This window comes from Cebus imitator, unplaced genomic scaffold, assembly GCF_001604975.1.
Source record: "Cebus imitator isolate Cc_AM_T3 unplaced genomic scaffold, Cebus_imitator-1.0 Scaffold28, whole genome shotgun sequence".
Lineage (NCBI taxonomy): Eukaryota > Metazoa > Chordata > Mammalia > Primates > Cebidae > Cebus > Cebus imitator.
In genome coordinates this window covers 1,942,224-1,954,475 of record NW_016107343.1, presented here as the reverse complement: position 1 = coordinate 1,954,475, position 12,252 = coordinate 1,942,224, and the positions used below count along the sequence as shown (strand labels likewise).

The 12,252-nt window shown below is 50.1% G+C and overlaps 1 protein-coding gene across 4 annotated transcripts in view; it reads right to left on the bottom strand.

The window, feature by feature from the left end:
• Positions 1-12,252, bottom strand: part of ZBTB16 (zinc finger and BTB domain containing 16) — a 196,838-nt gene that overhangs the window by 87,870 nt on the left and 96,716 nt on the right. For all 4 annotated transcript variants that reach the window (XM_017523309.1, XM_017523310.2, XM_017523311.2 and 1 more), the window contains exon 3: positions 9,799-9,896. In XM_017523309.1, coding sequence (XP_017378798.1) covers positions 9,799-9,896 — 98 coding nt within the window. The remainder of the gene's footprint in view (positions 1-9,798; positions 9,897-12,252) is intronic.

The window sequence follows — 12,252 nt, the reverse complement described above, 5'->3', positions numbered from 1 at the left end:
ACACACACACACACACACACACACACACACACACACACACACACACCAGTCCTCTGCCCCACCATACTTATAATTCTACTGCCACAAGAAGGAAGGAGAGCCACAGCCACAGACCTAGGTAGTTGAGCACCTGGGAGAGGGGTGGATGCCATGCCATTTCATTAACAGTCACCAAGGGTCAGTGTGGAGGCCAGGATGCTACCAAGAGGGGCTGCCTACCTGGTGGTTCTGGGTGAGCTGGAACTCACGGTCCATCCCTACCAAGCAGCCTCGCTGAGAAGAGTGTGTGAAATACTATGACATTTCCAGACCCATTGTGACCTGGAGCCATTTACCAAAGGCAGGAGGATTCAGCCTGACCTCTATGGAACATAGACCTGAGGCCTGTGAGCACAGATGTCCCATGCTCTGAAGGTCCCCAGAGCTAGGCAGATGTCACCCTCCTATCCTCAGCCCTGAGCCACCCCACTCAGTAGTTCCAAGTGGGGCCCCTCAACGGCAACCTCTCACGTGTTCACCGAGGCCTGAAGCTTCAGGCCTCTCCCTGGCACCGGCCCCTTCCCTGGGAGGGGCTCTAACACTTGATATTCATAATCCTTTTCTGAGAGATGGCACCCAAAATTGAGTACGCTTCAGGCCCCGCCAAACCCAGATCTTCCCTAGTCGTCCAAACACTTTTATAACATGATATTCAAGTATTTGACAAATACTATCAGTGCGCAATACTCCTATGCACCAGGCACGCTGCCAGGGCATGAGTGTGTGAGGGTGGCTGCTGAGTCCTGCACTCAGGTGCCCAGTACAGGCCCAGGCGAGCACAGCACCACCAAAGTCCAATAAGGACCTTGCAAAGCCTAACTCTGCTCAACCATTTGCCCGTCCTCAACATAGCTGGGGTTTTGAGGGAACATCCAGGGACCTAGCAAAAGCAGGGTCCAAGCCAGAGAAGCCCCACTCTGGCCCCTGAGAGGCAAAGGATAGAGCACCTGAGGTTCTAGGTGCTGGGAGCGTTCTAGGAACACTGCTTCAGGAGCCCTCCCCTTTGGGGAGACCTCTGGGCCAGAGTGACATTTTGCTTTCCGCTCCAACCACTGCTCAGCTTCCAAGCTAACAAAAACTTTGAGTTGGTGGGTTAGGGGAGGGAGACAGAGACAGAGACAAAGACAGAGAAAGAAAGAGACAGAGAAAAGACCAACCAAGACAGGTGGAGACAAAGACAGATGAAGACATAAGAAAGAAGACAGAAAATACAAGAAGGAAGTCAAGAAAAGGCCGAGGCACAAAGGATAGGGGCAGAGAAATGAAGTGAGATGAAAGCAGATTGGGGAGAAATAGAAGAAAAGAGCAAAGCTGAAAAATAAATACCTGCCACCACAGAGACCTCAATGAGAACACTGAGAGTAGGCGCTGATGCCTAAAGCAGGGTGGGGCCTCTCGGGCACAGCCTCAGATGCAGAGACCCAGGCCCAACCTGATTACAGGGCTAGAGAATGGGGCTGAGGGCAGGAGAAAACAAGGCAAGGCCTCCTAAGCACCGTTCTGGCAGGGTGCATGTCTGGGAAGCCAAGGGAAGACAAAAAGGCCCTGGAAATCACAAATGGCACTGCCACTATCGGGTTGATCCCATGTAAATATCCTTCCAATAACCCCTTATCTATTCATCCTCAGACAAAAGCAAGGGCCACAAGGCAGCCTGGAATGTAGAAAGGATGGAAGGAGCAAAGAGGAGGAAAAGGAGACTAGGAGAATAAGCATCAGACAGACAGATGTCCCAGCATCCATCCCTCTAGGGCACCATTCATTTCCTAATAAGAGCATCATCCTCGAGCTGTGCAAAATCATGTGGTGGCATGAGAGAGGGTATGTGTGGAAGAAACCACCCTATGCTGAGATAGAAAAATCATCGAGAGAGAGAGAGAAGGAAGAAGGTTATTACATAATTTCCACTTTCTTCCCTCCACCCTCAAAGTAATGTTCTATCTGACAGGCTCCTCTCTGAGGGGGGAGAAATGACAAATCCAATCCAAAATTCAACAGCCTGTGTTCTGTTCAGAGAGCACACAGTGTACTGTACAGCCCATAAAACTCCAAACAGCCTCCAGACACTGCCGCAATCGTCCTCCATCAAAACACTTTGTCTTGCATACAAAAATAAGATACAGCGCTGAACAGAATACAAAATCAGCCCATTACAGTACAGGGAGACTGCTACTTAGCAACGAGGGGGCTCTAAAGCCTCGATGCTCTACAGGAAGCAAAATCTGTCGAGCCTGTTGGGCAAATGATAAACATTAGCAGTATTAAAAAACACAAAAGCCATGTAAATGGATAGACATAATGTGGAAACGAATTTATAGAATAAATTGGGATGGAGGATTTGCAGGGTGGGAGGAGAGGCTGGGATCCAGAGGGGTAGATGGAACGAGCTTCCCCAACCCCTGCTAAGGCACCATAGGGAGACAGAGACATGTGTATTTGGGGGCAGGGTCATGTGAACCCCCTCTTCACACAGAGGCTGTAGGTGAAGGGGTGGGAGAGAACCAGTGAAAACACTGTTTAAAACCATGACCTGCCATGAACTTTCCCAACTTTCTCGGTTCAGCTGGCCTGACTAGGGCCGGGGGACCTAGGCACACATATCCTCAGCACTAAGGTGGCAGTTATGTGGGGGACTTATCTGCCCTGGGGCTTGCATCGCACCCAGAACCATCACGGAACCTGATACTTGCTGTAAACAAAATCCCTAGACATCAAAAAAAAAAAAAAAAAAAAAACTAAAAACAACCCAGACAACAAAACCCAAAACACCCCAACTGGGCTGGAAAATCAGTATATTTCATCAGGTAAAGGGGAAAAATACTCTGGCTGTGAATCAGCAGCAGGGTTTCGGATCTCAGCCAAAACAGGAGCTAAAAAGCAAAACCATATTCTTCTGGTCTCAGTTTAGGTTCTTGAGGCAGAATGCAAGAAGGGGCGGGGGTGGGGGGGGGGACTGAGGACGGGTGGGGGGCAGAGTAAAAGGGGAGAGGAAAGAAATGTATTTTTCATCAGCCAGTGTATAATTTATAAACAGCATTAAACAGTTTTTGTTTTCTTTCTCCTCTCTCCCGTGTACGGGCTTGGACGGTAGTCAAGCCTGCATTAATTTCTGCTTTGGGTACAGTGTGTTCTTGGAGACGCATCTGCAAGCGATCATAAACTCGCTGGAATGCTGGCAGAACATCCAGACCTGCCGGCAGGCCAGTGACGACACCACTCTGGGAAAAAGTTCGGGAAGCAAGCCAAATTCAGAGTAGGGAGAGAGAGAAAGAGAAGTGTGTTCAAGAGCGAGCTGGGGGAAAGTGGCTCCCTTCACCCTTTCCTCTCTCTGCATCCACATCACCCATGCAGACCAAAGGGAGGGCAGCCTGGCCTCTGAGCCACCCCCATCTGATCTTCTCCACTTCCTTGACCCGAAAACCAAAGGTGCCCCACATAAGGCATGTGGAGGGAGTGGAGAAACCTAAGCAAAGTTTCTTCCTGGTGACCTCCCGGGTTTGCCCTAATGGTAGGAAGCTAACCAGAAGGGAAAGCTGGTACTGACTGGAGAGGAGGCCGAGGGTGCATAGATTGGCCATGGGCTCTCACAAGCCTGGGCAGCCCCCAATCTCCTGCCCTGAGCAGATACCTAATCTGAGAGGAGAGAGGTGAACTGGAGGAGAGGCAAGGTGAGGGGAAGCCATCTTTGGACCCAAAGGCACCTCCCCAATCATCAAGGTGGGGACCACCTCACAGCGTCTCCTCCCAGTCACAGGGAGTTTTCCAGCTACCTCTCTTCCCCCATCTTCTCTGTCTTGGAGAAGAAGAAACTGAAACCCATAGCTCAGTGCTCCAAAAAAGAAAAAAATAAATAAAACAGAACAAGGACAACCCACAGATCTTTGCCATCTTGTAATGTTTTTTTTTTTTTTCTTTCTTCCATCCGACCGTGGCAGAGGAAAGCATAAGAGATCCAATCTGGCGGACCCCTCCAGCTCTTTTCCCTGCCAGAAGGATGACCGAGGTCCCAGGTGATATGCCCCAGCCACTCCATGGTGCTGCTGAAATCAGAAAGTCTATCAGCGAAAGCCCTCATTCTTTTCCCCATGGCTCTGACTCTGGGGAAGAGCCTCGTGGCAGGAACACTTCTCAATAGCCAGGCTCACAGTGCCTGACAAGAGTAAGAGAGAAGTGGGAGGATGGGGCCTGCCACCTGGCAGAATGGGGCCACGTGGCCCTAACCAGTGAAGAAGGCACAGGCCTTTCTACACTCCAGCCACACCCCAACATAGACGGCCAGTCTTCATGTTCTCCAAGGGGCTTTATTCATCCTGTATTCTAGCCTTGTCTGTATCAAAAAGCTCAACAGTCCCTTCTATTCCAGGCACAAAAATATGTCACCCTCCTATTCCTTCAGTGGCTCTCCAGTGCATCAGGGAGAATGCAGATCATTTTGGCACTCCTTCCAGTTTTACCCCATCCATCTCTTCTAAACCCTGCCCTCCTCCTCTCTCCCCACAGGCCCAGCCTACGATTGCAGGTGACACCACCCGGCTCCATAGGTGGCTTGGGCTTCCCCAAACTGAGACCTTTCAAAATGCCGTTCTGTTATCCTCTGGCACAAAACACCCTTCTACTCCGAATTTCTCCGAGAATTCTTGGCACGTTGCACACACTACCATCTTGTGTGATGATCATATAGTCATACTGATCTCCCTCTTTAGACTTAAGCTCCTTGAGGGCAAGCATGCGGGTAGCAGTCTTCACTGTTAAGAGCACAGAGCCTGACACACAATTTGTGATTATTAAACATCTTCTAGCTCCAAAAATGAATGACACACCCAGAATAGGAACAGGCCACATAAATACTCAAACCCTAAGCACATGCAGCCAAGTCAAAAATAGGGGCAAGCAGTTCTAGGCGAGCTCGCTTATAAGCCACCAGGACACTAAGTCAAGCTGTGGGAAATACTACCTAATGGGAAACCTTACACTGGCCAATCTCAGAACCAACTTGAGTCACTGCATGTGTCTGTGGTCTCTGCATGGACATCTCAGAGCCAGGAATCACTTCTCATGTTACAACAAGGAGTGCCAAAGAGACAGTGGATCCACAGATGCTTCAAATCAGATCCCCACAAGGGGTAAGGTAGCAGAGGGTGAGGAGGGAGGTTTCAGAGTCTTCCTGGGACACAGGAAGGGGAGGGGCCGCAGTCCTACACCCAAGTTTCACCCTCCACGAGGGCTGGCTTTGCAAAGCATTGGAGGCCATCTCTCTTCGCACCCCAAGCCTCTTTCCAACACTCAAACCTTTCTGACACCCCCAAAACTGCCTCTGAGGATGCAAGGCCTGGCCAGGTCATCTCATTAGTTCATGAGTTAGGTTATTGTGAGTTAATTTAAACTTATTATGATCATCAGGTATATCTCATAAACACTTGATTAGTTAACACATCAAATTGAAATGAAAACTTCAATTAAACCGAAATTCACTACTACCATTAAAGATCTTTAAAAAAAAAAAAAAAAAAAAAAAAAAAAAACCTAAAAACAGAAAGCATGGGAAAGGGAAGGCACTGTCTCTCAGAAGGGTCTCCTATACAGCAAACTTCTAATTAAACAAATTGTCAATTTCAACACAATGAAAACTGATTTAGGGGTATAAATTTAGTATTCTAGTCACTGAAAATAAGACCTGCATTGTCGATCTCCTACAGGCTGATTCTATCTGACAGGGAAATGAGGAGGAGAGGAGGAAGACAGCGAGAGAAAGGAGGAAAAACGGCAAAGGAAGAACAAGCCGGAGTGCTGTCTTCCTTTCAGAAATGACATCTCTGCTGAATTTAATGCAGCCTATTCTCAAGCATCAGAGAAACTCTTTTCTTGCCTCCTCCTTCACCCCACCCCAACCAGATTAGAAAAAAAAAAAATTAATCGTGTATGATGACAAACTTGGCTCAGCACTCACTGTACATACTGTACCCACAAGTCTGGCTCCCAGCCAGGCCTGGCCTGGAGCCAGAACTACAATAACAAACACAGGCGATGCTAGCCAAGAGGGGGTGGGGCAGCACACAGAGCTAGCCAGGAAGTGAGCGCTGTTCAGCTCCACTGAGCAGAAGAAAACAGCAGGAATGTGCCAGTGCACGGGCGGCAGCATCTGGGGGCAACCACGACCCCCACCCAGATCCTGGACTCTCTCCTCCATAGTCTGCCCCTTTGGAAAAAAAAAACATGCCCCCCAGGGTTCTGGAGTAACTACTGTTCTTCCAGGCTGTAGGGTGTTTCAATCCTTGTCATCATCTGTAAAATGGGTCCACTCTACAGACCTGGTGCACCCATTCTCACTGTCAGCTTTCTTCATGGAGCCTTCACAATAGAGCAGCAGGAAAACCTCTCATGATCTAATTCAATGTCTCTTCTAGAACATCACCTAGCTCTGTTTTCAGGCATCTGGCAGTAGGCATCAAAACATGTAAACCACTACTGGAATCTGTAAGCAGACCCAGCGCTACCAGCCCAGCCCTCTGACCCCAACTCCCTCAACAAGGCCAGGTCACTCAAGAGGACCCCAGGGCCTATTTAACAGGGGCCAAACAATCCAGGAAGTGGTCTAGCCTCACGAAGCCCCTTGCGCTATTTTATTTTTAAGACCTCTCAGCACGAGGGTGAGGAGTATGCCGAACAGGAAAAAAAAAGAATAGAAATATCAGACTGCAGGTCGTGAGCTATCTGCAAGGGTGGATTAAAACACTACTATGACTCATCACACCTGCCTAATCATCAAATCATTCTTTCCAAGGGCACTGGCAAGTGACTAGCAGAGGGACACATCATTTGACACAATCAGCCTTCAGTGCCCAGATAAGACAGGCATAGAAAGGAAAAACTAGGAAAACAGGACCCAACTCCCAAAGCCTCTGGAGCAGCCATATGAGATCAGGGGACATGGAAGCGGCATCTCAGGTGGGACCAAAGTCAGCTTCCCCAGGGAACTACCAGCTCCAGACGGGGGTTGCGCAAAGTCACACTCTTGTCTGAACTGGGGACGCCAGGCCCACCTGGCATGAGTGTGCAAGCGGTCCTTTTCCCCTCTGCAGCTGCTCCCACCAGCCCCACCAATGCTGCTGATGTGTGATTCACAGCAGAGACAGTGGCTAACTCACACTTGGTCACACCGCCTGGAAGAGGGATATGATATGGGCCAGGGGGCTCCTGGCTGACTCCTTGCCCTCCCCCCACTGCCCCGCACAGTGAGTCCTTGGGACATAAATAGTCCCTACCACACGAAGGCCTCGTCTGGAGAGTGGAGTTTCCTAGAGTCGTTCATCCGCCTCCCAGGCTGCATCATTCACTCAGCAAATACTTTTTGGCTCCAATAATGTGCCAGGCAGTGTGCTGGACCTGATGGGGACAAGATCTGCCCCATTACATGTGAGGCATGGTGGTATGTATCCAAGGTGAGCCTCACAGCTTCTCTAAGATAGTGTTAAATATTTTCATTTTACAAATGAGGTTACTGAGGCTATAAGAGCTTATAGTTCTTACCCCAGATCACATCAGCAGTAGGTAGGTGTCCAAGTTCCTTCCACTATGTAACCTCGCCTCTCCAGTAGGGGAGATAAGGCAAGTCCATAAATAACCATAACACAGAAGACACATTGCACACAACGATAGCTTCAAATAAATAAATACGGGCACAGAGAAGGCACAATTGCTTCTGGCTGGAGGTGGGGAACAGCTGGGATTGGCATCATGGGAGGGACCTTGGAAGATCTAGGAATATGGAAGATAGGTTATTCCAAGTAGACAAAATGGGGTGAGCAAAGCCACAGAACTCAGAAAGCAACAAGCCCATAAAGCAAACCAAGAGGAGTCTGGCCAGAACCCTGGACTCAGAGAAAGAGCAATAAGAAAAGATACTTACTGGGGCTGAGAGGGCAAGGAGGCTTCACCAACAGGCTAGAAGTGCACTGCCCCAAAAGTGCCCAGCACCACCCAGGGGTCTAGGGCAGGAAGCAAAACAAGTGGCAGCCCCACACTTTGCAGTAAGGCAGTGGTGAGCTAAAGCAGGAAAGAATGAAGACCAAGAAAGTAAGAGAGGGGGAGCCAAACTGGTGGGCAGACAGTTCATGCAACCTGCCACACCCTGAACCTTCAATAGCATACAAAGTTGAAGGGAAGCACAAAGATACAAGGTGTAAGTCATTAAAACAGAAGAAAACATGTACATGAGTGCCAAGCAGATGCAGATGCAGGAATGCCTGGACTCGGGGTGCTGGACCAAGGTGAGACAAGGGGGCAGGAGGAGGATGACTGGGTAGAGGCAGAGGCAGGGTGGGGAGGGCCCCCAGGAAGGAGGACGAGAATGCACGAAGACATGGGGACAGCAGACACGCCAAGACAGGCAGCTGCCAGCTGCCTGGTGTGGATAGATCCCTGTGCCTGGAAGAGAGAAGAATGGGAAATGAGAAGGAGTTAGGACACTTTAGGAAGGGCCATGAGGGCCAGGGAGAGAGACCACAGTGCAGAACCACATGGGCCCTGCAGCAAGGCAGTGGTGAGCTGAAGCAGAAAAAAGGCGGCCGAGGAGCACTTCCATGACTGTACTGGTGATGGGCTCGGGGGGAAAGAGGGTGCAAACACCCAGGCAGGCAGGGAATGGGCAGAGGGGGACACACCCTCAGGGCAACAGGCTCAGAAACAAGGATGAGGGAGGAAGGTGAAAGCAGAAACCACTGACATTTATTAAATGCCAACTGTAGGCCAGGGGCTTACTACAGATGCCTTCAACATATATTCTATCACCTAATCCTCCAAAAAAATTATATAAGTTAACAACACTGCACTTGACAGATGCAGAAACTGAGGTCCAGAACATGAATGTAGCTAAGGTCACAGAGCACATATCACAAACAGGATTTGAAGCTTTGTCTGCCCAACCCCAAAGCCCATTTCACAAACACCAAACTGCCTGGAGGGCCCGTTTCTGGAGCCAATATGGGGAAAGGAGAGGCAGGCCTTGGCCTACATGAGAAGAAACCAAAACCAAATGAAAGAACAGCCCTCTTCCTCTCCCCTGAAAAATGACTCCAAGGTTGAAAGGCAAGGGAATGTAAGGGAAGAGAATATGCAACTGGCAAAGGAGAGTTGAGGCCTCTACAGCTAAAGTCAGGTGACCTAAGCCTCAACGCCATCAGACCTGCTACCTTCCCTCCACCAAGAACACCCGGGCATGCCAAATGCCAGCTGCTTCTCCCCATTCCATACCTCGTGGGGCAGAGCAACTTTGCCCAAACATGAGCAAAATTACCAGCAGTCACACAGCCGACCTCACTAGAATTGGATGAAATTAACTTGCAAAAGACAGCACGCTATAACTAGCTTTGTGTTCCAACCTTTCTATACCTATTTAATTAAAGGCTCCTGTATAATGTGAACCCAATAGTCAGATTCATTAGATGGTGAGAACCTAATTCCGCAACTGTTTCGCTAATGAAACTGCAGTCTACTTTGGAAGGTGGATCACATGGGGCACTGGTTGCCAGTGAGGCCTGGGAAACCCATAAGAGCTTGAAGGTGGGTTCATCCGGGGTGGCCCCGCCACCAGGATGGATCTTCTCTGTCAGGAGCCTGGAGGGAGAGTCCAAGGAACAAGATGGACCAGGGCCCCAGCTGGCAGTGGGGACGTGCAGGCCACAGCAGGCTCTGAGTAGGGGTGAAGGCAGACAGGAGGTGGTTGCCTGTACCTGAAAGGGCCACTGAGGTGACCCTGCCTACCTGAATGAGCCAGTAAGTGCATTCTCAGCCGCAAACTATCCAGGAACCGCTTCCCGCAGAGCTCGCACCCGTACGTCTTCATCCCACTGTGCAGCTTCCTGTAAGGGAAAGGAAAAGAGAGGTTGCTGCTGCTCTGGCTGGAAAGGAGGCAGGGCCATCTCCTACCTGGGTGCTTGGCAACCATCCCTCTGGCAGGTGACAGGTGAAAGGGAGCAGGAGGGCATCAATGGAAACACATCCTTGGATCCCCAGACAGTATAAATCTCGCCCTCTGCCCAGGGACTGCTGCCCATGAAGGACCCATTCTTGGTCTTGTCCACAGGCTTTACCACTGGTGCATGGACCAAGAAAATAAATCAGATCCAATTCCAGAAGGAGGAAGGATGAAACACCCAGGACAGTCAGGCAGGCATAATGCTCACTGTCAAACTAGCACAGACCTCATAGGAGGCCCCGAGCCTCTGCTCACCTCTGTACAGCACTGCCGTCCCCGGGTGGAGGCTGCGCACAAGCCTGCTGGACCCAGGAGGGCCACACCTGTATCTTTTCTCTCTCCTAGCTCCAACTCCCATTACAGTGACTGGCATGCAGCAGGCTCTGAAAAAGCCTATGAATAAACTGATGGCCTTGTAGACGCAAGATGCTTCTTTCTCTGGCATCCAGATGTTCTTAGGACTGCAGTGACCCACCCCAACACGCACACCTTTCCCCTAAGGCCTGGCTTCACAAGTGTCTTTTCTCATCTTGCCCCAGCAGAAAGCAGAGTTTCAAGAAACCGGATAACATCATTCTATAAATGTAGGGTGGTCATAGTCACCTGTGGCTCTTCACACACATTCTCTCGTTTTGCCATCACTATGATTCTGTGAGGTGGGCTGGGACCATGTTATCACCCCGGGGAAGACCGAGGTTCCAGTAACAACTGGTCACAGGCCCAACCTGCAGCAGTGCTCCCATCCCAACTTCCAACACGGGGCCTCTCCCGCCAGACCCCTGGCTCAGTCATGAGCCAGCTTGGGAGCTGGTAAGAGGCAGGGAGCCAAGCACTGGGGAGAGGCTCCAAGCTGCCGCCCACCCACACTCCTGTTGTCAAGCCCATACATGCTATTGCTGGATCCAGGATCCAGCCTCCACCTCCGCCCCAGTCCATCCCTGCAACCTCCCCAGGGGCCTTGGCCCTCAGGACAGGGCAGGCATGGCAGCCAGAAGCAGGATCTGTGGGAAGTGGAGCAGGCAGAAGGAAAAACAAGGCCTTCTATCTGCATCAGAATGCTGACGTGTTAAGACCATAGCAAAAGGGTGGAGAGCTGGTACTGATCACAGATAAAACTGCAGGTGGGGAGAGGGAGTATTACACACTCAAGCTGGCAGCATCTAGATGGTGGCAAAACCAAGCCACCCACTGCCACCACCGTCCAAGTCCCAGAATGAGAACCCAGCAGTGTGTCAAGACCACGTGGGGCACCCAGGTGAGCCTCCTTAGTGCCAGTTGATGGGCTCCCACAGCATGAGGACCAGCATTCGGTGTCGACTGTACACAGCCTTCTGATAGGGATCACACACAGTTCTCTCGGCAAAACTCTTTCTCAATCACTTTGTTTTGTTTGCTTGCTTTCCCTTTCCCCACTTGCCAAAGACAAACGATTTCTCAATCATAAATACACACACACACACACACACACACACACACCCTTATCTATGACACTGTAAGGGTACCCTCCCCGTGATGTTCTCTTGCTCCCTGCCATGCTGATCCACCCAAATTGAGAAATATTAACAGTACAAAACATTTTAACTGAACATTCTTAACTCTAAATATATTTCACAATGTTGGGCACTGGGACATGTCCTAATAGCATTTTGGACGAAGTATCTTTTAAACTACGTACCTAGGTATGTGAACACATGCAAACACACACGATAGTGGAGTATTCCTGTCACTTGCCTGGGGATGAGAGATACTTGCTTTTCTAAGAGACGTTCTATAGAGTGGCAAAGGCTCTATTCACAAGGGGTTCAGCAGGTGAACTTCTCACACACAATCACAGTAAAGTCTGGTGGATAGCAACATAGGGTTTCAGTTGATTTTCATCCTTTTCTTCACAGGGGGTTTGTTAGCTCCCGGTGTGCCCACTTCCCAGGGGTGGCTGTCAAGAGGGACAGGAGGATGAACACCCATTTGGATTTGTTTTCCAAAAGGGCATTAGAGCGACTGGTCTTCAGAGCTGGGAGCCACCACCAGGCTAAACTCCCATCTGGCGCTCCCATCTCTTCTCCCCGAGGGTTCTAGATGAAATCCCTCACCATGATAAGCACTCCTGGTTTGGGTAACACCCTTGCCTTTTCTCTAGGTATGAATGGATTTGCCTGGCATTGGTGGAAGTGGCTTATCTTGGCCAACTGGATCGGCTTGGTGTGAAAGGTGACAGGCACTTGCCCTTAGGTGGCAGGGTA